Source organism: Malania oleifera, chromosome 2 (genome assembly GCF_029873635.1).
Source record: "Malania oleifera isolate guangnan ecotype guangnan chromosome 2, ASM2987363v1, whole genome shotgun sequence".
NCBI classification, from domain to species: Eukaryota; Viridiplantae; Streptophyta; class Magnoliopsida; order Santalales; family Ximeniaceae; genus Malania; species Malania oleifera.
In genome coordinates this window covers 3,302,034-3,325,159 of record NC_080418.1, presented here as the reverse complement: position 1 = coordinate 3,325,159, position 23,126 = coordinate 3,302,034, and the positions used below count along the sequence as shown (strand labels likewise).

Sequence of the window (23,126 nt, the reverse complement as noted above, 5' to 3'; positions counted from 1 at the left end):
GTACCGTTGCTACAGATATTATGTTATGTTATGAGTGCAACCACCTATTTAGATAATACGTGATAGTAGGTCAATCACCTAGGCCTTTGACGTGGACAGGCTCCCCATCAGATATGGGTTGAGGTGGGCAGATCAGATCGATGGAGTATAATGATTTACCTTGGTCGGCCAGCCAGTGTAGATCCCGCCTACGGGCCGCACAACCCTGTCGTGAGGGGTTAAATCATGACACACAATTATCCACAGGGAAAGTTTTTAGTTACTGTTACGTATGTACAAATTTACAGAAATAGGGAACATACTTATGCACACTAGAAGTATTTTGAATAGTATCCTACAATACTGTTATGTTAAGCAACATGGAAAGGGTGGTGTATTTTATTACTTATACTGTACTTACGTATCCAGTTATACATGATTATATGAAAACAAATTTTCATAATAATGTATCTCATTTGCCACACACTAGTAATAACATATTTTGTCTTACTGAGCGTTGGCTCATTCCAGTGTTGAATCATTTTTCAGGTGATCCAGGTAGGCGAGCAGACTAAACTCGCAGATAGAGGGGTTTCAGTAGTGCCCTATCAGTGAAGTGAGTATTGTGGAGAATTTTTGTATATCCCAGCATAGTTGAGGGTATTTTGGGGAACAGATATATGTATATTGTGGGAAACCTATTAGCACTCTAGTATTGTACATTATTATATATGGATATGTTTATTTGATTTCTGCTTCTCGCTGCTTAGGCTAATGATTGGTTTTACCCCAATATGGTATCGGAGCATGTAGAATATCATAGTAAGAAGAAAAAAAAAATAGAAAATTAAGCAGGTTGTTACAGTATATCAGTTGATCCGAGTAAAATATAGGCAGTAGTGAGTTGGGTAAGACTAGTGAATGTTCAGGAGGTCAGAAGTTTCGTAGGTACGGTAAGGTACTACCGACATTTTGTGGATGACTTCTCCAGATTATCAGGTCCACTAACACGACTCACGAGAAAGAATGTGAAATTTGATTGGACCGATAAGTGTGATCATAGCTTCCAGGAGTCGAAGCGGCAGCTGGTCATTGCACCGTTATTGGCTATTCCATCGGGGGAAGATGGTTTTGTGATATACAGTGATGCGTCCCAGAAGGGACTCAAGTGCATGTTGATGCTGCACGGGAGAGTCATTGCCTACGCATCTAGACAGCTTAAAGAGTATGAAAAGATTGAATATTTATTTACTCGTATTTTGATGTACAAAAGCATAGATGTGTATGATACATAGATTATTGAAGCTCAAACATTTCAAGTACAATATGAGAATTTGTTTTAAGCAAATTATGGTAAGTAGTTTCTATCAAAACTATAAATGATATCAATCTTGTCTTATTTTCTCATTTCTAACACTAACTTAAGCATCAAAAAGATTTCAAAAGGTCGCTTAAGCTCTCCCTAAGCTTTTATTTTAAGCATAAAAAATGTTGCAAGTGCAGTAGGAATGCCAGACGATCATTAGTGCAAGCATTCAAGTCCAACTCATATCAATTTTTGCATCAATAGAATTTCATATATTCTATTTAACTTATGATCTTAAACCTATAAGTCCTAAAACTTCTCAAAACAATTCTAACTTATATTTTGCTGTATTTTTAGTTTAAAAGGCGCAGCATAGACTTTTTCTAATTTTAACATGAAAAAAACTAGAGGGAATATAAAAGTTTTGAAAAGAAAAAATCAAGTAGGGCTGGTGAAATTTTTAGAACAAGAAGAGAAGTTGTGTCTTTTAATTAAATCTCGAGATGGCTCAAGGTTTTTATTTTATTTTATTTTATTTTTATAAGTATTAGAAAGTAAATATTCGGTAATAGTTTGCAGCTATAAACTGTTCTATGAAAAAGAAAAAAAAAAAAAAAAAAGGGAATAGTAAATAAAGACAGGTAGTGAGTTGATTTGCAGCTCTACGAAGTAACGAAGCACGGACTGTGTTGGTGTTCGACTGCAATTTGCAGCAATTCAAACCACTCCATCCCTGATCCCACTTTCAATCAATCTCCAACGACCCACAATTCTCTCTTTGATTTGTAGCTTTACGAAGAAGGGCCATTAACGGAAGTGAGTTGCGTTTTGGCTGCTACAAATTTGGGCAAAAGGTAAGGGAATTAAATTTCAAATCCTATGATTTATGTTGTTTTCTAATCTAGGGAATGTAGACCTGCCTAATCTGCATTGTTATATGTTCCTGGGTGTGAGATGTCTGCGATTGTTTATGTTTTTCTGTCGTGTTTGTTCCAACGTTTCGTTGCCGAGAAAATGTTTTTGTTCTTCATTGTGTCACAAAATTTTCTGCACTTGTTTTTTTAGTTATTGTTTTTTTTTTCTGCGTTTGGTTGTCAAGAAACTGAGAGACGTGTCTTCAGCTGTTTGTTTCTGATGGTTACTCGAGATGCGTATTAACTGTTCGTCGAAATGCCTCAATATGATTATGCTTGTTACTTGTATTTGTCTGGTCCTTTATCGAGTTTTGAAGGCTTTGTTATTGAAGTGTTGAGCATCTCTGCTTGCTACGAATGCAGGCAAAAATAGTTTGTATATGATGAAAAGATGCCAGCAACATAGTTTCAATCATTTTCACTTGGGCCAGACCAGGTCATTCAATAGCTAACAAGTAACTATCTCGCGGTTCAAAAAATATATTCATCATTTGCTTTAGTTTCAACTAATTCATAGAGTGCAAAAATATCATTAGCCAATACGAAGTTACTCATCATCACAAAGCACCCTCAAAGCAAAATGCTTAATGTGTCCAATACGAATCACCACTATTATTTAAAAGAACTTGAAGCAGTTTTTAATCTGCACTTTCCAATCACAGTATTTGGGAAAAAGCCTTTCAACATGTAATATATCCACTCAACATTAAATATTTTAGAGGAAGACTTATGAGTAATTAAAATATTTATTTAAAATAATCATACATTTAACATTTAAAATCACCCACTAACATTGGCAACGGCTTAAAACTACTCATTCTTACAGAAATTTTTTTAAGCGTTGTGATTAAATAATGTGTCGCACTTGCACACACAAGCTTGTGCTCAACCACTAGCATTTAAAAAACATGTTTAGTGATTGATTAACCAATTTTTTTCTCATCAAATGCAGCGATGGAGAAACATATCACTACAATCACTCCACTGCCAAACCCAGCCTAAATCTGTTGCATATTTTTAGAGAGGACAGATTGTTAATCTGTGTGTGCGCGCGCGCATGTGGGGGTGGGGGGAGGGGAGAGAGAACAGTGTCTCTAGGTGGGAATTTTCAACTGACTGGGGTTGGGGTATTTCTAGAATAAAGATTAGGCATTTTAACAACCAATCTGAAATTTAAAAAATAAAAAATAAAAAAATTGAGATATCTTTGTAATAGATTAATCCTAAAATTTTAACTGGTTATTCTTAAATGAACCACAAAATAAAATGAAGCATAATCCCAAAAGAAATGGCTGCTGTAACAGCTTGAAGGGTGAGAGAAATACAAAGAGGGAAGACCTCTTATGTTGGGCAGTTGCCTGTGTTTCATGTGGGGGAGAAGCTTGCTTTGGCCGTGGAGAGCTATGCATGCAAAGACCAATGGAATTTCTTTAGCTGAGGCACAATTAAAAAATTCAGACTTGAATAGAGATTCAAAATTGAAGTGTGCCTATTTTTTGCTCCTACTCAGCCTCTTTTCATTTTTACTGTTTCTTCTTCTTCTTCTTCTTCTACTACTACTACTACTATTATTATAAGCCTGCTACCTTGTTTAACGCAGTTCACAACCCCTACACAATCATACTCGATTGCGCTGGTCAAAGAGGTGGGCCCCATCAAGTGCATATGCCCTGGCAACAGGCACTGGAACACATGAATGGGAAAGTCCCCTCCATAATTTTTTAATAAATAGGAGGACCTCCAGCTTCATTCACCCGTGATGCACCACCCCCAAAGTTTCTGGCAGAAAATTCCTTTGTGCTGGGACATGTTGCCAGTGAAAAAATAATTGGGTTCACTAAAAACAGTAGATAGTGACGAGTCCTTTGTGAGTATACTAGTCGCTGCTAAGAAACTTTTAACTCACAAGCAGAAAGAAAATTTGAAACAACGTTGTTGCAGCAACATGTAATTGACTACACATAAGATGTACTGGGTTAGTAAGTGCATTTCTTTTAAAAATAAGATGTACTGGAGAGACTTTAGAAGTACATTTGTAGGAGCTAAAAGTTCTGAAATTGCTAGTAAGGAAAATGTGTTTAGTGAAAGATGTTTTTTAGTGCATGCCCCGTTATCTTGAAGAACAGCATTTAGTGTTGCAACACCTGTTCAAGTTTTTCATTCTGCAACAATCAATCTTACTTGGGCTTTGATTTCCTCTACCCTTTCTACTACATTTTGAATTGGTTGGTGCAAATAAAAGCCCCAAGAATGAATTGGTGGATCTCTTGTTCTCCTTATTGTGTATTTTCTCTTCTCTGACGAAACTCTCTTCTTATTAAAAATTGAATAAAACTCCCAGTTTGAGATGGTGTGATCGAAGGAGCTTTCTTCCTTGCACAGGTTGAAGTTGGTGAGCTATTTGCTCTGCTGCAGCACCCAGATTAGACCCAATTGAAGAAATGAAGCCTGCTTCTCTTTCTCTCTCTGTAAACATTGATTTACCCTCAAAAACCTCTATCTTTCTCTTTTGTTTGTTGTGATTATATTGCTCTCATTACAGAAGTTGTGACTGGATGAATATACGGCTGGATATGATCCAGCACCATTGAAACTGTGCTTTCTTCTTCTTTTAGTTAGCTTCTTTTTCGTTGTTCTATGTGGGCACCTGGGCATGGGCAGGCAGGAGTAGCCAAGCTTACTTATATTGTCTTGCTTCGGACCATGAGGAGTTTGTTGTCCCCTTTTGTTTCTAAGTTCTTGAATTCTCTTTAAAATTCAAAACCCTTGCAAATTTATGTTTAAATGGGCATCCAGTTGTTGTTGGAATGAGATTGGAGCAACAAGTTCCATTTCCCGCCTACCCGGTTTATGAGCCCCGTCTTCCTATACGGCTGGACGCCCAGCTCTACCAATTGGGGCCCTCCCTTCACCACCCCCATGGGGATGATCCGTCCTTATCCCCAATATCTTACAACATATGTTTGCCAGATAGAGCAAAGAGATGCCGACCCTTCTTGTGCTGTTCCTTTTTATAGTTGTGGAAAAAAAAATTCCCCCTTTGCTTCCAATTCATTTTTCTATGTCTGCCCATTCCCATGCTTATTGCTTGCTTTAGGACTCTGAAATTTTAGTTCCATTTTGACACCTTTGACTTCAGTCCTTCAATTCAATCCTGAGATATTTTATAAGTAACAAGTTTTCTTTTTTTAAATCTTTGACAAACATTTTTTAAAGTATATGTGAAAAACAGGGATGTTCCCATACAAATTTTTTTTTCAAAGTGGATGCCAATTTTGGTAGTTTTTGGGTCTTGATTTCTGTTCACTTTATGTTTTGTTTCTGATGATCTGTTTGTGATGATAAAGAATGGATTTCCGGGTGTGATCTTGTTTTATTTTTATTTTTCATAGTTAACTCTGAGAGAATATGAATATGTCATGGACAATCATTAGGTTTTCAACAATATTCTGTAGAGAACCCATAAGTCAAAACCTTCTTATGCAGCAGCCCCAATGAATTACAGTAGAAAGCTGAAACAATCATTTTGCAAAAAGCTCTAAAATTGTTCAAAATCTATAATTTTGGTTGCATGGGCCCCCTATGATGGTTGTGTAAAACAATGAGCCTACACTTGGATGTGCATATATGGACAAATCTTGCAAGTTAGTGTGAACTGAAGCGAGTGAGAATTAGAACCAGGCATTACATCTACCCTCTAATTAGTTAATTCACATAAAACTTCGTTTGTTCTGAAAAAGATAGCAGAGTTGGTTTTTTAAATTGGGACTTCCAAACTCCACATCTACTGAACAGGCTCATATTAGGAAAGCCAGGGAACTTTCTACCAAGAGTATTAACTATTTCTAAATATTGGCTGGAGAACTAAAAGTTATACTAGAGTTAGAACTCTCCCAGTTATATGAAGCTTTTTGCTTCTTGGGTCACTTTCGAGCAGTCATATTAGAATGTCCATTTAGTTAAGGCCTCTATCTTAGTGGCACTAATTTGCATAAAATTTCCCCCTTATCCATTTTTAGGTTGTGTCTTGCATTCTTATGGGAAAATTATAATTTCTTTTTTTGAAAACTGGCTGTCCGCAAGTTCTTTTTTGAGATTTATCATGGACTGGTAATTTTGCATTTTGGACCTCCAAAATGTGCTGATCTTCAAATGGATGATTTGGAGGCGTAAGATAATTAATAAACAAAATGCTGCAGAGCAGAAGCTTCAAGGCACATTATAATGTCGTTTTCCTTAAAACGTTTTTTGCCCCCACCAGATCGGTGTGTATTGAGTCAGAAAATATGTTTGTATGATACAATGAAGCCCAGAATATAATCTAATATCAATTTGCGTTATACACAAACGAAAAACCAATCATAAACACCCTTAAAGGAATCTAAACAAATTTCTGGAATTCTATTTTTGCAAAAAACAGAACCTAGGATTGAAGAAAATATAATTTTGAAAGCCTTATGAGAGAGAGAAAGAGAGAATGATTGAATATTTTTTCTAAATATTCTTGGAGTTAATTCTATCTTTAAATAGATAGAATTATGTCTTTTCTGAAAGGTTACATCTGTTCAAATCTATTTCATTAACTGTCATTCACAAAGCAGATTTCTGAAGTCGACCAGGCATTGTCCTAGTCGAGACATTCTGGAAAATCAATTATTCTAACCGTTAGAATATTTATACAGTTCAGATTGCACCACTTGATCTTATAAAAAATAGAAGATTAATTTTAAGCCATCCGATCATGATCAACGGTCACGATCTCGCAACAATGCAAGTGTGCAAAGTGCTAAGTGCTTGTGTGCCTACTAAATGCGCCACTAGTGCCCTACAGCTCATGCCACACGTGCGTGCGTATGCGTGTGCAAACAGTGCGAAGCACCGTTCTAGGGTGCACTAGAGTACACACTAACACTATTTCTTAACCAACTTTAAGAGATTATTCCACCTTATCATTTATTAATGGCTTTTCCTTTTTCACTCTTTCCAATGTGGGACAAACTCACATAGCATTAAATGCTCCTCATGAATGCTTTAGAGAATTTAGAAATGGAAGATTTTGAAAACCCATAAAATCGATTATTTTAGAAAATATTTCAACATTTCCTCGTCATTTTCAAAATATAGAAGAAAAACAATTTATTTAGATAAGAGAAAAATTATGCATAAATGAAGGTGTTTTTAGAACTTGAACCTTCACTTAGTGAATACCTATCAAAGGTAATCAGAATTACATAGTAGATGAACTTTGAAGTAGCAATCCTTTTTTATTTAACCGGATACATGTCGCACATAGATTATCAGATCTTTGGGTGTTACCAAAAGTCAACGCGTGGATTGGTCTTGCGTCTATATCCCAGTTTAATAAGTGCTCTAGAGATAAATCATTTTCTCATAGGAAGCAACACCACTTCCGACACTCATATAGGTAGGTTTATCAAATGTACTCCTCTAATTAAAGTACCTCACAGAACCTGTTGTAATCCTATTAAGAGCTTAAGCTCAACCTTCACCTTTTTCTCATTACAGGTACAAAGCACTATTTTCCTTCGGATGGATTATGTGACACATATACATCTTAGTGCTTCCTGTCACTACATATGATGTACTTTGCTCATTGAACTCAAGAGCTTGAAATTTTCAAGTGTTGAGTCGAGTTTCCATCATTGGTGACTATGAGTTATGGATTTAAGTCCCATACCCTTTGATGTTTTCCAATTTATTTCTCTTGCAAGTCCTTTTGTTAATGGATCAACCAAATTTGGGTTTGATCTCACAAAATCTTTGGTAATTATACCATCAGTAATTAATTGTCTCACATAACTATGTCTTAGGCCAATATGTTTGGATTTACAATTATATATATTACTATATGCCCGTGACAAAGTTGCCTCACTGTCACAATGCAAAGATATAGGTGGCATCGGCTTTGGCCAAAATGGAATTTCTAATAGCAAATTCCTAAGCCATTCTGCCTTCTTGATACAAGAAGCTAAAGCCACAAATTCTGATGTCATAGTGGAATTTGTTATAAGGCTTTGCTTCTTTGAACCCCAGGAGATAGCTCCTCCACCAAGGGTGAATATCCACCCACTGGTTGATGTATGATCATTACGATCAGTGATCCAACTGGCATCCGTGAATCCTTTTAAAACAATAGGATATCCTTCATAATGTATGCCATAATCTATAGTAGTTTTCAAATATTTTTCAAATACTTTAACACTCTATATATAGCATGCCAATGAATATTACTAGGATTACTAGTATATCTACTAAGTTTACCTACAGCAAATGCAATATCAGGTCTAGTAGAAGTCATAGCATACATCAAGCAACCAATAATTCTAGCGTATTCTAACTGATTTATTGCTCTACCAATGTTAGGATATAATTTCAAATTTGCATCATAAAGTGTGCTAACAGGTTTGCAGTCATAGTGATTAAACTTTTTCAGTATCTTTTCAATATAGTGTGATTGGATAAGAATCAATTTATCATTGTTTCTAATTATTCTAATACCCAGAATCACATATGCATTCCCCGTATCTTTCATATCAAAATTAGATGACAAAAGTTTCTTAGTACTTTCAGCACATTCAATATCAGTACCAAAATTAACATATCATCAACATATAAGCAAATAATTATACCTTTATTTCTATTGAACTTACTATATAAACATTTATCAAATTCATGTATCCTAAAGCCTTTAGAAAGAATAACTTGGTCAAATTTTTCATGCCACTGTTTTGGAGCTTGTTTAAGTCCATAAAGAGACTTAACCAATTTACATACTTTAGATTCATTTCCTGGCATAATAAAGCCTTCAGGTTGTTCCATGTAAATTTCCTGGCATAATAAAGCCTTCAGGTTGTTCCTGGCACATACTGTGGGATTGCCACAAACTTGTTAGAGTTGTTTCATTTTGCTTTTTCTTGAGAAGACAACACTCATTTTTGTAGTGTCCAGGTTTTCCACAATGATAGCATGAACCTTTCTATTTTTTATTTTGATTATTGACAGAATTGAACCTCCTCTTCAGATTCCCCTTTTTGGGATGTTGAGGCTGTTTAGAACTGTCTCCTTCCATCATATGCACTTTGGAAGTTTGCTCTTCTGCACTTTTCTAGTTCTGCCTAAACACTTCCTCAACTTGGAAATGTTGGCCCAATTGTTCAAGGGACATATCATCCTTCCTGTGCTTCAAAGATTTTCTAACATCTTTCCAGGATGGAGATAACTTATCAATAATAGACGAAACAGAAATGCATTCATCCATTTTCGTATTATGTTGATTAAATTGGTTAAGGATATGCATAAGAAAAAATTTCCAATAAAAAATTTCTTACTAGTCGCATCATTTGTGAAATACTTAGCCTCAAGTGCATCCCACAACTCTTTTGCAGTAGTCATATTCTGATACAGATCAAACAGATTGACTGACATTGAATTGGAAATGTGGCCTTTGCATATATAATCATCTTGTTCCCATTTTAGCCTTGCACGTTCTTGAGCCAAAGTTTCATTCTCATTCACAGTAGGTTTGGGGGTGGTCAAAACATACACCACTTTGAGACCCGCAAGAAGAAAGTGCATCTTTTTCTGCTAGTGCCTGAAATTGCTTCCATCAAATCATTCAATTTTGACAAAATCCGCAGCAAATTCCCTCAAGGTTGAAGAACCAACCATTAGGTAAATAACGTTTTAAGATTGTAAGATAATAAATAGAGAAAATGCTCAGAGCAGAAAACGCTTCAAGGCACATTACAATGTCATTTTCCTAAACATTATTTGCTCCCACCAGATCGGTGTGTATTGAGTCAGTAAATACGTTTCCAGGATACAATGAAGCCTAGAATATAATCTGATATCAATTTGCATTATACACAAACAAAAAACTGATCACAAACACCCTTAGAGGAATCTGAACAAATTTTTGGAATTTTATTTCTACAAAAAACAGAACCCGGGATTGAAGAAAATATAATTTGTGAAAGCCTTATGAGAGAAAGAGAAAGAGAAAGAGAAAGAGAGAATGATTGAATATTTTTTCTAAATATTCTTGGAGTTAATTCTTTCTTTAAATAGACAAAATTATGCATTTTCCGAAAGGTTACATCTGTTCAAATCTGTTTCATTAACTGCCATTCACGAAGCAGATTTCTAAAGTCGCCTTGGTCGACACAGTCTGAAATATATTCAATTCTTTCTTCGTGGTCAATAGACTTGGTTGCACTTCCAAGGTCTCCTGGTCGCACCTTGGTCGAGACATTCTGGAAAATCAATTATTCTAACCATTTGAATATTTATACGGCTCAAGATCGCACCACTTGATCTTATAAAAAATATAAGATTATTTTTAAGTCATCCGATCATGATCAATGGTCATGATCTTGCAACGATACAAGCATGCAAAGTGTTAAGGGTCTGTGTGCCAACTAAATGCGCCACTAGCGCCCTATAGCCCACACGCGCGCTCGTACCCGTGCGTGTGCGTGTGCGGACGATGCGAAGCACCGTCCTAGGGTGCATTAGAGTACATACTAGCACTATCTCTTAGCCAACTTTAAATGATTATTCCACCTTATTATTTATTAATGACTTTTCCTTTTCCACTCCTTCCAATGTGGGACAAACCCACATAGCATTAAATGCTTTTCATGAATGCTTTAGAGAATTCAGAAATGGATGACTTTGAAACCCATAAAATCGATTATTTTAGAAAATATTTCGACAGGAGGTCTCCCTTGCAAGTTTCATTGGCTTCCTTTTAAAAGAGCTAATTAAAACTGATTTGTACAGTGTATTAGTTTTAGACTAGATTTTGACAACTTTTGAGATTTTAGAGTTGGAAATTAATTTTGAACCCAAAACCATTTTTGGAGAAGGTTGGAAGCTTCATCCAAAGCTGATATTAAATCATTGACCTCTTTCCAACCAAATTGTTGCATGTTGCTTCTATACTGTGCAATCACTCCTACTCCAAAGCTGTCCCAAATATTTTGGGAATCAATGCTTAAATGCACTTGTTGTAGGCCAAGGTTTGCTGAATGAATTTAAATTCAGCTTCCATGGATTATATTTGTACAGGAGCATGTATAAACATGCAGATTTGTTCCAAACATCGAGGTTGTAAGCATGGGGCACTGAGCAGTATACTCAAATGAAAGATAGAATTTCTAGCAGGTGGTATAATGCATTTGGTTGAGTTAATCAGAATTCAGAAAGCACTATTAATTAGTTTCAGGTCCTCACTGGTTGTCAAGAAATCCGTACCTTGATTTGAGACTAGGTCTACCCTGATTTAGTAGTGGTGAATAAGGTGACTGGCATATGAGTATAGATTCTGTAGACATTCAATTCTTAGTTTACATTTCTACAAAATCACAAAATGATTTTTTTTTTGGTTATTCTCATTAGTAGGATGGTTTCCCATCTAATTCACTTTTTCCTTTGCAGCAATGGATGATGATATCTCTGGTTCATTACGTCGTATGTCAAGCCGAACTCGGAAGGTTGCTCCAAAAATGGCTGCTGCTCTTGCAAGCAGTGACAATCGAACACAGGTTCATATCTCATTGCATTTGAAATAATTTATTTGCCAGTTTGTGCATTCATGGATGCATGCGATTTTGTGTGATTTGGAGTACTTTGCTGTAGGTAGCTCTTGCTCGCCTTGAAGCTTTGGAAAATGACAATGGGGCAATGGAACTGATAGAGGTGAATGATGACGACGATGCTTCTTTAGATGATGATGATCAAGGTCTATTTCATGTTATTTACTCTGCCTCTTTATTTTTTTGTTCTAATTCTGTTTTCCTTTTGTTTTTTTTTGGTTGCAAATGAGAAGCCAATTCCAGATTTTTTTACTGGGATTCTCTTAGTTGTTTTAGGAAAAATACGTCGCACCTAATGTTGGTATATACCCCACAATTTAGGTTTCATTTTAGTATATACTAATGCAGTCATAAGCTCAAAGCCATATATCGGACCATTCTTCCAATCAAGAGTTGTCTCTTACACACAATTTGCACAGGGCTAAACTGTCAGATTGCTGTATGGATTTTGTGTTGCTATCTTTTTCCTCCTTTTGTCTTTGACAATAATAATAATTTATCAATATTACAAATGTTGCCATTTTGACAACACATATTTGTAGCTTCACAAGGAGATAGCATCTAGTCTTGATTAGATCAAGTTCAATCATTTGATCATCTCTCCTATTTTGTGTATTGTAAACATCATATTTGTCATTCATTTTTGTCCTTTTTCCATTTCAAGTCATATGCTGCTAGATCATAATCACTTATCAATAAGTGCCGAATTGGAAAAAGTATTGAGAATAAGTGCAAAACTTGATAATTATGAAAGTCATTAGTATTGTTTGATTGTGTCAGAAAATAAGTATTGATTATAAGTACTTGCAAAATAAATAGTATTTAGCCACCCACATTTATAATAAGTAGTGCATTTTTAATTGAATTTACTCATGCTTTTTCCTATAATAAGTTGTGGAGTGTCATACACTAATAAAAATTAATAAATTAAAATTGTAAGAAATTAGAAGTGATTGCAAACTATTTCATTTTTTAAATTTAGTTATAATAATATATTGGATCAAAAATATATGAATAATTGTTATTATTAAAATATAATTTATAATTCTTACATTTATATAAATTTCTAGAAATTTAAGAACATAAGTTATTAAAATATAACTTGTAGCTGTAAAAATGTATTAAAATTATTATTAGATTATATTTATAATTATTAAAATAATATTTTAAAATTTAAAATATGAAATTATATATTTAATAGATTAATAAGTTTATTAAAATAATTTATGTATTTTCATAATATATGAATGAGAATAACTAAATTATGAAGTATATGAATTATATTCAAAATTATTAATACAATTTATATTTCTTTGGCCCAGTCCAATTTGCTTTCCTGAAAGACAAAAAAATCTTAGATGCAGTTTTGGTGGCAAATGAGGTGGTAGAGGATGCAAGGAAGAGAGGCAAAAAGGGAGCGGTTTTAAAATTGGATTTTGAAAAAGCATATGAAATGTTCAACTAGGGTTTTTGGAGAAAGTTTTGCAGAAAAAAGGTTTTGGGAATCTTTGGCGCAAGCGGATAAAAGGGTGTCTCAGCCCTACTAATAAGTCAATGATTGTTAATGGGCAACCTAGGGAGTGTTTTGGTGTTTCAAGAGGGTTAAGGCAAGGAGACCCTTTACTCTGATTATAGATGTTCTTAGTAGGATGATTTCTCATGCCTAGACCGTGGGGGTTGTTTAGTGGCTTGTCTATAAGAGGGGAGGAGGTGGAGGTGCCTCATCTTCAATTTGCGAACGATACTATTAAATTCCTAAAGGTTCTAACTTCCCTAAGAATGAGAAAAGTGCGAGGCTGGAGATAAATCTGTCTAAGAGTGGTATAGCTGGTATTAATTTGATTAGTAGGGAGCTTGATATATTTATATTTTTAGCAAGTTGCGAGTCTTTGGCTTGGCCTTTTGTCTTATGTTGGTCTTCCTTTTGAGGGTAACCCTTTATCAGATGTTTTTTGGGACACAGTAATTAAGAGAGTGGGGAAAAGATTAGAAGGGTGGAAGAGGGCTTGTCATTCGCTAGGGATCGAATCACTCTCCTTAGTGCCTCTTTAGCTAATAGTCCTATTTATTTTCTCTCCCTTTTCAACATTCCCTCTAGGATGACTGGGAAGTTGGAGAAGATTATGAGAGATTTCCTGTGCTCGGGTATTGGAGAGAATAGGAGGGAGCATTTATTTAGTTGGGATGTTGTTAAGAGGGCTAAGTTAAGAGGGGGTTTTGGGGCTTGGGGGTGTGGTTTCTAAGAACATATCCTTAATAGGGAAATGGTTATGGTAGTTTCTTGTAGAATCTAATGACCTATGGCACAAAGTAACAAAGATGAAGTACGAAATACATAAGATAGATGGAATTTTAAAGGGAGTTGTAATGCCACTCCTTAATCCTTAGAAGTTTGTTTCTTAGGTTACTAGTCTTTTCTTTCCTCTCACTTGTTTTAAAGCAGGTATTGGGGATAAAATTCAATTCTGGGAGGACATTTGGGTTGGTGAGCCTTCGATGGAGCTGTTGGTGCTTTGTGTTTGTTTAGAGTTTAGACTTTCATTGTTCACAATGCACCAATTTCATATTTTTATTCTTTTGAAGGTGAGGGGCTCTTTCTTGGGATTTTCATTTCTTTAGAAGTCTCAATGATAGAGAGGTTGGTGAGTTCAACTCTTTTACTCGGTGTGTCGGATTCTTTCGGGCCATATTCATGGGGGGATACACAGCTTTGGAGTGAGGATGCTTTGGTGTCTTTGTCTTCAAAGTCTTTCTTTTCCAATCTCATAAAATCCACAAATCCTAGCCCTTTCCTCTTACACAAATCTGTTTGGGCAAATTTCCTTTTAAAATCTGGGCCTTCATTTGGAATTTAAATTCTTAATAAGATCAACACAAACAATATGCTGCAAAAAAGGAGGCCTTACAAAGCCCTTAGTTAGACATTTGGTGCAATGAATCTATTGAGACTATTAGTCATTGTTCATTCATTGTAAGGTAGCAAGATGCATGTGGAACAATTTGTTTTTTTCACTTTTGTGAGGTTTGGGGATCCAACTACAATTCAGGATTTTTTGAAGGTGAGGTTTTGGGGCTTCAGGAAGAAGGAGAGAGAGAGGATATTTTGGGACTGTACCGTTATTTACAATCTTGTGGTCGCTTTGGCTGAAAATGTATGCTAGAGTTTTTAAAGATCAAAAGACAACTTCAAGATTGCTTTGGGAGAAAGTTATTTCTCTTGCTTCTTTTTGGGTTCATTTTTTTCGGTTTTGGGGATCTTTTGCTATCCAATATTCAAAGGGATTGGAAGGCAGCTTTGATGTAATTTGTTTCTTTTGGACTTTTTCCTTGTGGGATTTCTTATCCTCATTTCATTGTAGTTTTCCTTTTATAGACTTGTTTTATTACCTAAAAAAAATTCAATAAATATGTTTATCTATACATTTTAATTGTAAAATTACTATATATAAATTTATAAATTATGAAAAAAAATTAATAGTAATTTATCATTAAATTACTAATTATTCAAACTTAAACACTCTGGGGGTAACAGAAACAATTTTAATAAGTGCCACAAAAATCATCCTGGATTGCCTATAAAAATGCACTTAAAATGAGAAGTTTTTTAAAGTACTCAATATAATAAGCACTTTTTTGAATTTGCCAAACAGAACTTAGTGCGCACTAGCACTTATTGTAAGTGATAAGTGCTACAAGAACTTTTTTAAGTGCTGCCAAATAGGGCAAAGGCTTTTGTTGTGCTTAATTGCATATAGGAAAGATATCATATTCTCTTCACTTTTCACTTTTCATTACCCTGGAAATTTTTTGAAGATATATCAATTCTAACCCAAAAATTCCAGGAGCTTCTTTTCCCAAAATTTTCTGAACCAATTTGATTCCTAAAAAAAATAAATAAATAAAAATCTGTACTTAGTTGTTGGTGGCAAAATTAGTATCTGAAGTCTCACATGCAATCCTGCCTTGACTAGTATTGTAAGAGTTCTTTTTGATTTTTTCTTCTTTCTCCATTAAATAATATTCATCCCTTTCTTCCAAAAAAAAAAAAACCTTTAAACCATATTTGAATTTAATATAAGACCATCAAAGCTTTCCGGTCTTATTGGACATCAGTTAAAAGAACTTCTGGATAAGCTTCCATAACTGAAGACCAAAGCAGAGCAAAGAAAACCACCCTCTCCTATAACATATGCAAAGGAAGATAATTACCTCTGAAGATCCTTCCATTCCTTTCCTTCAAAATGCACCGAATAATAGCAAACAAATCACATTTCAATGTCCTTTCTCCTTCCAAAAACTCCTATACATCAAAACAAAAAAATTCCTCAACATAGCCGGCGACACCCAACTCTTCTGCCCTATGCTAAAGAGAGAATTCCACACCTCTGAAACAAAAGGGCAATGTAAAATATATGTATATGTGTGTGTGTTTGTGTGTGTGTGTATGTATATATATGACGTTAGCCTGATTTCTTTGTTTACACAGAATGCAATGCAAATATCAGGCGATATATTTTTATTAGCCTTCCTCGTCTTCAAACAGTCATTAGCGTTGAGTATGTTGATAGCCAAGCACCAAATAAGGGCGTTAATTTTGAAAGGATTGTAGTATTATATTCTCGAACAAGGTTATGCCCAATAAAAAGGAACAAAGAAATGATAGATGATGATTGATGTCATGACCATGTGTGCGTATACTGGTAGAGTCTCGTGCCACTATTTTGCCTGATGGGCATGCAAAATCAAGAAAGATATTTTGCATACAATCCATAATGCATTTTCTTCTGTACCAGTTCCTTGCCCCATATAATTCACTCCATGTGATGCTGAACAAACTGAAAAATATTAGCAATTTAAATTGAAAACGAATGTAAGCTAAAACAGGTTGACTATAGAGGCAATTTGAATGACATAAAAAGTTGAAGTTTGACCACAAAATATGGATTAGTCAGATTGTGGGACTACAAAGCAACAAGGTATTTCCATTTGTCTGAGAAATTATGTCTTCTTTTTTTTCCTTCTTACTTGTAAGATTGGGATCCTATATCCTCCCATTCCCCTGCCCAACCCATTTGCACTTGAACCCGGCCTCAGGGGCTATCTGATACACTATGTAATAATTAATAATTCGTTTTTATGTTATTGAATCACCATCCAGTAGTTTATTTTCTCTTAAAGTGTAAGAGAGACAAAAATGCATTTACTTGTATCCCTTGTGACTTCCTGGATCACTCCTCGTGCTGATCCTTCTTACTTGCCCAGTGCATGACCAGCATGAACTTTGGAGTAGGATATTGATCGGACATTTTCATAGACAACAACTACTTGTGTTGAGTAACTTCATATTAAAGTAGATAGCAAGTTGTTTTCTTATGAGTTCTTCTGTTTTTCAAATGTCTTGCTTTGTCTTTATCTGGTTTAGGGTAAATTTAGTTTGTCAAGCAAGAAAAAAATGGACCCAAAATCAGAGTCAATCCTTATTTTATCTCAAAATTTCTTTTAGACAGGGATGTACTTTAACATGTTCAAAGTAGGAAAATTATTTCATAAATGTGGATGATGATTAAATAGTCTATATAAGGGACACATGGCCTCTATAAAGGAAGCTCAAAACAGTATCTCTTGGGACTTAGGTCTTGTCAAATGACGTTTTTGGTCAGCAGCTATCTACACAGGCAATACTAATACTAAAATTGTTTTTCCAAGCACAAGTCATCTTTATTCTGATTGTTAATGAATGAAGGGAAGAAGGAACTGGGAAAGAAAAGATGGGAATCAGCTTTTCATATTTCAAAATAAATTGCACTCAGCGCTTTCTCTCATATTTCCATGACTTTGCTGGTATGCATGTGAAAGAGGCTGCTCTCTTTCAACATGCAATGTTAGTTATTGCCTTTGAAAAAGATGGCATTCTTCTCTTGCAACACACACACACACACACACACCTGCACCACCCACCTGAATACCTGTTGCAGGACAACTATTGGAAAGTAGCTCTCCAATTTATTTGTCTGCACTATTTCTCTTTTCATTGTAATTATGTCCCTGAAATTTTCGTGCATTATATCCATTGCAGTGTACATGCAAAAGAGGCAGTCCAAGGGCACAAAACGTAAAACACGGCAGGCAAAAGCACTCGAAAATGCTAAGAAGGCACCAAGAACATTTCTTGAGCTCTTGCATGAGGTAAAGAGAGAATTGCTGCTTGTGTGATTGCCAGTTGCACAGTTATACCTGCATGCATGCATGCATACATACTACACACCCACACAGATGCGCACGTATACACACACCTATACTCCTAAAATGGAAGTGTTATGCTCTCCCTAAACAGGCTAATCTAGAATCCTTGCCTCCTCATGTTCCCTCCTATTTGAGAGCAGCAGTTGGACCTCCAAGCTCTACCTCCCGGCGCCAATTTTGCACTGTTTGTGGATTCACTGCCAACTATACATGTGTGAGGTGTGGGGTGCGCTTCTGTTCACGTCGTTGCCGGAATATCCATAACGATACTCGTTGTTTGAAATTTGTTGCCTGATTGGTGAGAAAATTCAACCAGCTGAAATTTGTTCTTTCAGCAAGTCAAAGTTAAAAGTAGTAGTATTTTGCTTGGGCTGTTACCTAAATTGTGTATGAAGATCATTGCTTATGATATTTGCAGCTTCTTTGGGGAAGCAGGGTTTCCTTCCCTTTCGCTTAAGATCGGTCCCTCTCTCTCTCTCTCTCTCTCTCTCTCTGGGCTGTAGTAGAAGACAATAAACTAAATATTGCAAACCTGAAATCTGTCTTTTTCATTGTTCGTAAGAAACAAATCGATAACAATCAATGAACGTGCTAGATCCAATGCTTAATGAAGCATTTTGCTCAGATCTGCACTATGCAATTGCAAAAGCAGTCACACGGGAGAAACCCAGACAACAATGAGTGCAAGCAAAGATTTCTATACCAAGGACTAAAGAAGCATAAAATTGTCTTTATTGGGAAAATGTAACCACTGGAGATGTTCTGCCAATGATCTCAACATGGAGGCAAATCTGCTGGAGGCGGCTCAATGGACTGCAGCTCTCCAACTCCATTTTCAACTACGAAGTTCATTGCTAGTCCCCAAGTCAGGTGAACATCAAGGTGACAATGCATCAGCCAGACCCCTGTTTTTGAATCAGAAACAAATTATGAACAAATTTTGTGCATGCTCCTGTCAAGAATCAGGTAAAAAAACAAACAAGAACAATTAATATACTTAATTGTTTGTTTCTCTACATTACCTGGATTATCAGCCACGAAGCGGATGACTGCCCATCCACCAACCGGTACTCCAATGGTATTCCTTGATGGTGGATCTATGAGGTTAAATTTTGCTGTATCTCTTTGAGCATTGAAGTTTCCAAAACCCTGTGCAATGAGGTAGAAATGGTATCCATGAAGGTGCATGGGATGCTCCTCTGTTGTGACTATGTTTGTATCCTGCAAGACAAGCTGAACCCTAGAACCATACTTCAACTTCAGAACCTCAGTTCCTGGTATTGGTTGCCACAGATTTCGGCTCACATTGCCTGTGTAATCAAATTGCACTGGTGGAACGGGTGGGAAGTTTGTGCTGAAGACACCCAGTCTACGTTGGTAGTACGCTTGCAAGATGGAGCTCCTCGATGGGAGCACAAAAGAGACATTGTTCATGCTGGCAGTGGAGCGTGTGCCGTTAGGGCCTTGACACCTCGGACTAGGGCGGGAGCAGTTAAAAAGGCCTAACCCTATAGTGAAAAACAGGTTCTCATCAATGTTAGTGGGGACTTCAACCTTAGAAGGACTCTTTATTTGGCTGGTGAATGCAGTCACAGTGGCTGTGTCATTGTAGGCTGGCAGTGGCGGGAGGATTGGGGTGGAGCGAAGCCCATTGTTGTACTTGAGGATTGCGGTGGTTGTCGTATTGTCAAAAGCTACATTTTGAGCGCTGGCATAGGCTCGAGCAGCCATGTAGTACCGACGAGGTGCTTGATCAGCTTTCAGGAGAACGTCCATGGTTTGACCAGGTCCTAGCATGAGAACTCTTGTGGTGAAGGGCTTGGTGTAGGCAGCATCAGCACCCACCACTGTTAGTCCATGGTTCGCAATGGCAAAGAAGAGCTGTTGATTGAGTGCAGCGTTGATGATTCTAAGGAGAACTGTCTCACCAAAATTCACAAGAAATTTCTCCGTCCCTGCAAGATGATATTTGGCAGGAGTCACGACTGGAAAAAATGTTATTAAGAATATTATTTAAGGATTTGCGGAGGAATTTAGATTTATAGGAACTTGGATAAAATATAATTCAAACCTTTGCTAGAGCATCTGTATAAATCGCCAGGTTGACCATTGATGGTAAATGCATCGGACACATTTGGAGGCGCTCCTGTGAAAGTTGCTTGTCTTACGACGTCAAGGGGATTCCTATTCCACCATTCTCCTGATCATCATAAAAAATGTTCATCATCGTGCCATAGAATTTAATTTGTAACTTGAATTAGCCTTGTGTTTTTGAGTCAAAAAATTATATCAAATTTTGGCTAAAAAAATTTGCACAAATTCAAATATAAGATTCGTAATTTATGCTTCCAAACATGACCATCATGTACCAAGAAGAAGGGGGAATTCCTTGACGGGCTTTTGGAATGGGTAGCAAGAGCCTAATTTGGGGTAGATGATGAGAGCTCCATAAACAGTAGCCCTAAGCCAGGACACATGAGCATGCCACCAGAGTGTTCCCTCCTGCTTCTCGATGGTGAACCGGTAAGTGTATGAACCGCCCGGTTGGATTGGGCACTGTGTCACATATGCCGGCCCATCAGCCCACGGCGTCCGCATTTGACGAATCCCATGCCTAATTCCAGCATATGGATAAAACTTTATTCAGATGTTAAAGTAAAATTTATAAACTATATTCATATCGTATGTTATGTACATATTAAAATTGTTCTTTAATTTCATGTGTTTTAATTTTTGACCTTGTACTGAAAATGGGCTAGCCTAACCTAATCTTGTCGAATCCCAAGAAAAACATGACCATTAAGCTCAAGCCTCAAGTTTCTGAACGATTCAACTAGGTTTTCCCGTATTCTAAGAGTATTCCGGGAACACACAACACTGAAGTAGGGTCGATGCTCGGGCATGGGGCTCACTCTGGTGTTGCGTGTTTTCGAAATACTCTGGAGATACATATAATTTAGAAAGGAGAGTATTTTGGGTCTCTAAAGAAATAATGAAGTGTGTGGACGAGAGAGGAGAAGGTGAGAAATTACCAATGAAGGGTGGCATTGTATTGAGCGAGGTTGATGGCTCTGATGACAAGAGTGTCTCCATCTCTTACTTCCAATGTTGGCCCTGGAAATTGCCCATTCACCGTCACCCTCTCACGGATCCTGCACAGCCTCTTCACTGGCTTTGCTTCTATCTGTTCCATTCCATTCCATTCATTCAACAAACATCATTAATAGTTAATTAGCCCTGCACTTATCATTGACAATCCTTTCCAAATAATAACAATAATAATGAAATCATGTTCGATTCTTTGGAAGTTTAAACTTGCATTTAAGTGGGCACCTGATGGATTATTGTCGTGCTAGTTGTTTAGAGATAACTGGTCAATTAGTGACCAGATCCCTTTTTTTTTTTTTTTCATCAGACTTACATCTAAGCGGTACTCGTGAAGGTTTGACAATCCTCTATATATAAGAGGATATTGTCCTATATGTGCAGGCCCCACCTAAGCTAGATAATGCTTTCATAATAATAATAAGAGGAAGAAGAAGAAGAAGAACACATGTCGAGTGTTTTTTCAATATTTTCGTAAAAAAACTCAAAAAGGTCGATCTTGGCACGCCAACCTAAGTCTCAAACAATAAGACCAAGCCTTAGTCACCACCCTAAGTTCCGGCAGGTAAAAAAAAAAAGAAGAAAATGAAAACGAGAAGTGAATGAAGAAGATGAGACATACAACAAACTCATAGTAGTGAATCTCTGCATCTGCAAAGGAGGCTAGGAAAGCAGAGAAAATGAAGAATCCAAGTAGAAGGCAATAAAACCAAAAATGCTTCAAATGGGTAGTGCTGTTGATTAGTGCCTCCATGGAGATAATATGATCCCTCTCCTCTTTGCTCTTTGTGGAGTGAATCAGTCAGTGGAACTCCAAGGAGGCAGTGTGTGAAATTAGACCATGGCAGAATAGCTATTTATAATACATGATAGGGGAAGTTTGGAAGATTAGGTGTGTTGAGTCAACAGAGAGATGTTAGGATTTGTAAGAGTGAAAAAAAAAAACAAAAAAAAACCAAGTCCAACAACAAAGGGAGGATTGGGTCACCCACTAAACTAGGGATGGTTCTATCTGCCCTGGAAGAAGAAGAAGACCAAAAGGAGAGTTAGAAACATGGCTCTATCACACCAGAGTCTACATATGGTAGCGACTTAGGACCTGTTTGGTTGATAGAAAGAAAAGTTTTTTTTTTTTTTTAATGAAAATATTACGTTGTTTTTATGTTTTTCGATATTTGTATAGAAAAGTTGAAAAAAAAAATTATTTTGATTTTTTGTATAAATGTTCAAAAACTAGAAAATAATGTGATAATTTTGGAGAAGTTAAAAAATATATTTTTTAAGATGCAAAGAAGTTCGAAAATATAGGAAGGCGTTTTCTAAATTTCTATGTAAATGTTAGAAGACCAAAAAAAGTAGATAGTTTACTCTGTAATTCTCTAAGATAAAAATAAAATAAAAAATTGAATTATTATTATTTTTTCACTACCTCATGCTTCTAAATATAAGAGGAGATCGATTAGCGTATTTTTGACAAACCTCAAAAGAGGTACATGAAATTTTTAAAGACCCACGAGTGTTTCTTAAATTTTTTGAAATTTTAGAAGAGGTTATTGCCTATTTATCAAATCTCAAAGATGTCGATCAGTATCTTTTGCCAATAGATAAATAATGATTTACTAAAAAAATAATATCATTACTAGACAACTAAAAATGAGTGTAGCCCTAATTCTCAAATTAGGATATATTAATATTTTTAGAACCAACATAGTACAGGTTTGTTGTGGTCTACAGTCTACACATGGGCAGCTCAATTGTCAACATAGATATTAAAAAAGAAAAAAAAAATTATAGCTTAGTAACGTGTACTTGTTATAAGACTAATTAGGATTTCATCATTGAGTAACCTTTTGCATGGTTTATGTTTCAACAATCCTACGTATAGGATACAAAATCAATTGTGCTAATTAATAATTCAATTTAATTACAAACTCCTGTCTTATTTAAATAATTAATTAACAA

At 36.0% G+C, this 23,126-nt stretch overlaps 3 protein-coding genes across 5 annotated transcripts in view; 2 read left to right on the top strand and 1 right to left on the bottom strand.

Annotated features, from left to right (window-relative positions):
• The window catches only part of LOC131149921 (cation/H(+) antiporter 24), a 47,984-nt gene extending 46,710 nt beyond the window's left edge, over positions 1-1,274 (top strand). Inside the window, exon 7 of the mRNA XM_058100717.1 lies at positions 1,043-1,274. Coding sequence (XP_057956700.1) covers positions 1,043-1,274 — 232 coding nt within the window. The remainder of the gene's footprint in view (positions 1-1,042) is intronic.
• Positions 1,275-1,720: 446 nt separating this feature from the next.
• Positions 1,721-18,516, top strand: LOC131149505 (SWR1 complex subunit 6). 3 transcript variants are annotated; one of them, XM_058099994.1, is made up of 6 exons: positions 1,721-2,139; positions 11,659-11,765; positions 11,860-11,962; positions 17,893-18,002; positions 18,151-18,357; positions 18,478-18,516. In XM_058099994.1, the coding sequence occupies exons 2-5, from the start codon at positions 11,661-11,663 to the stop codon at positions 18,352-18,354; spliced, it is 522 nt and encodes a 173-aa protein (XP_057955977.1). In that variant the 5' UTR covers positions 1,721-2,139; positions 11,659-11,660; the 3' UTR covers positions 18,355-18,357; positions 18,478-18,516. The 3 variants fall into 3 exon arrangements, with proteins under 3 accessions (XP_057955977.1, XP_057955976.1, XP_057955975.1); XM_058099993.1 differs by adding an exon at positions 4,582-4,667 and having other exon boundaries at positions 18,151-18,516; XM_058099992.1 differs by having other exon boundaries at positions 18,151-18,516.
• Positions 18,517-18,583: 67 nt separating this feature from the next.
• Positions 18,584-21,863, bottom strand: LOC131149504 (laccase-12-like). Its single transcript, XM_058099991.1, has 6 exons — positions 21,787-21,863; positions 21,092-21,243; positions 20,429-20,673; positions 20,131-20,259; positions 19,082-20,014; positions 18,584-18,964 (listed from the first exon to the last, which is right to left on the bottom strand). Exons 3-6 carry the CDS (start codon positions 20,655-20,657, stop codon positions 18,834-18,836), a joined length of 1,422 nt encoding a protein of 473 aa, XP_057955974.1. The 5' UTR covers positions 20,658-20,673; positions 21,092-21,243; positions 21,787-21,863; the 3' UTR covers positions 18,584-18,833.
• Between the last annotated feature and the right edge of the window lie 1,263 nt (positions 21,864-23,126).

Coding starts and splice junctions, on each gene's coding strand:
- LOC131149505 (XM_058099994.1), top strand. CDS start 11,661: ATGGATGATGATATCTCTGGTTCATTACGTCGTATGTCAAGCCGAACT. Junction 11,963..17,892: donor TTTAGATGATGATGATCAAG/GTCTATTTCATG, acceptor TATCCATTGCAG/TGTACATGCAAAAGAGGCAG. Junction 18,003..18,150: donor TTCTTGAGCTCTTGCATGAG/GTAAAGAGAGAA, acceptor CTCCCTAAACAG/GCTAATCTAGAATCCTTGCC.
- LOC131149504 (XM_058099991.1), bottom strand. CDS start 20,657: ATGCGGACGCCGTGGGCTGATGGGCCGGCATATGTGACACAGTGCCCA. Junction 20,260..20,428: donor GGAATTCCCCCTTCTTCTTG/GTACATGATGGT, acceptor TATGATGATCAG/GAGAATGGTGGAATAGGAAT. Junction 20,015..20,130: donor ATACAGATGCTCTAGCAAAG/GTTTGAATTATA, acceptor ATCATCTTGCAG/GGACGGAGAAATTTCTTGTG.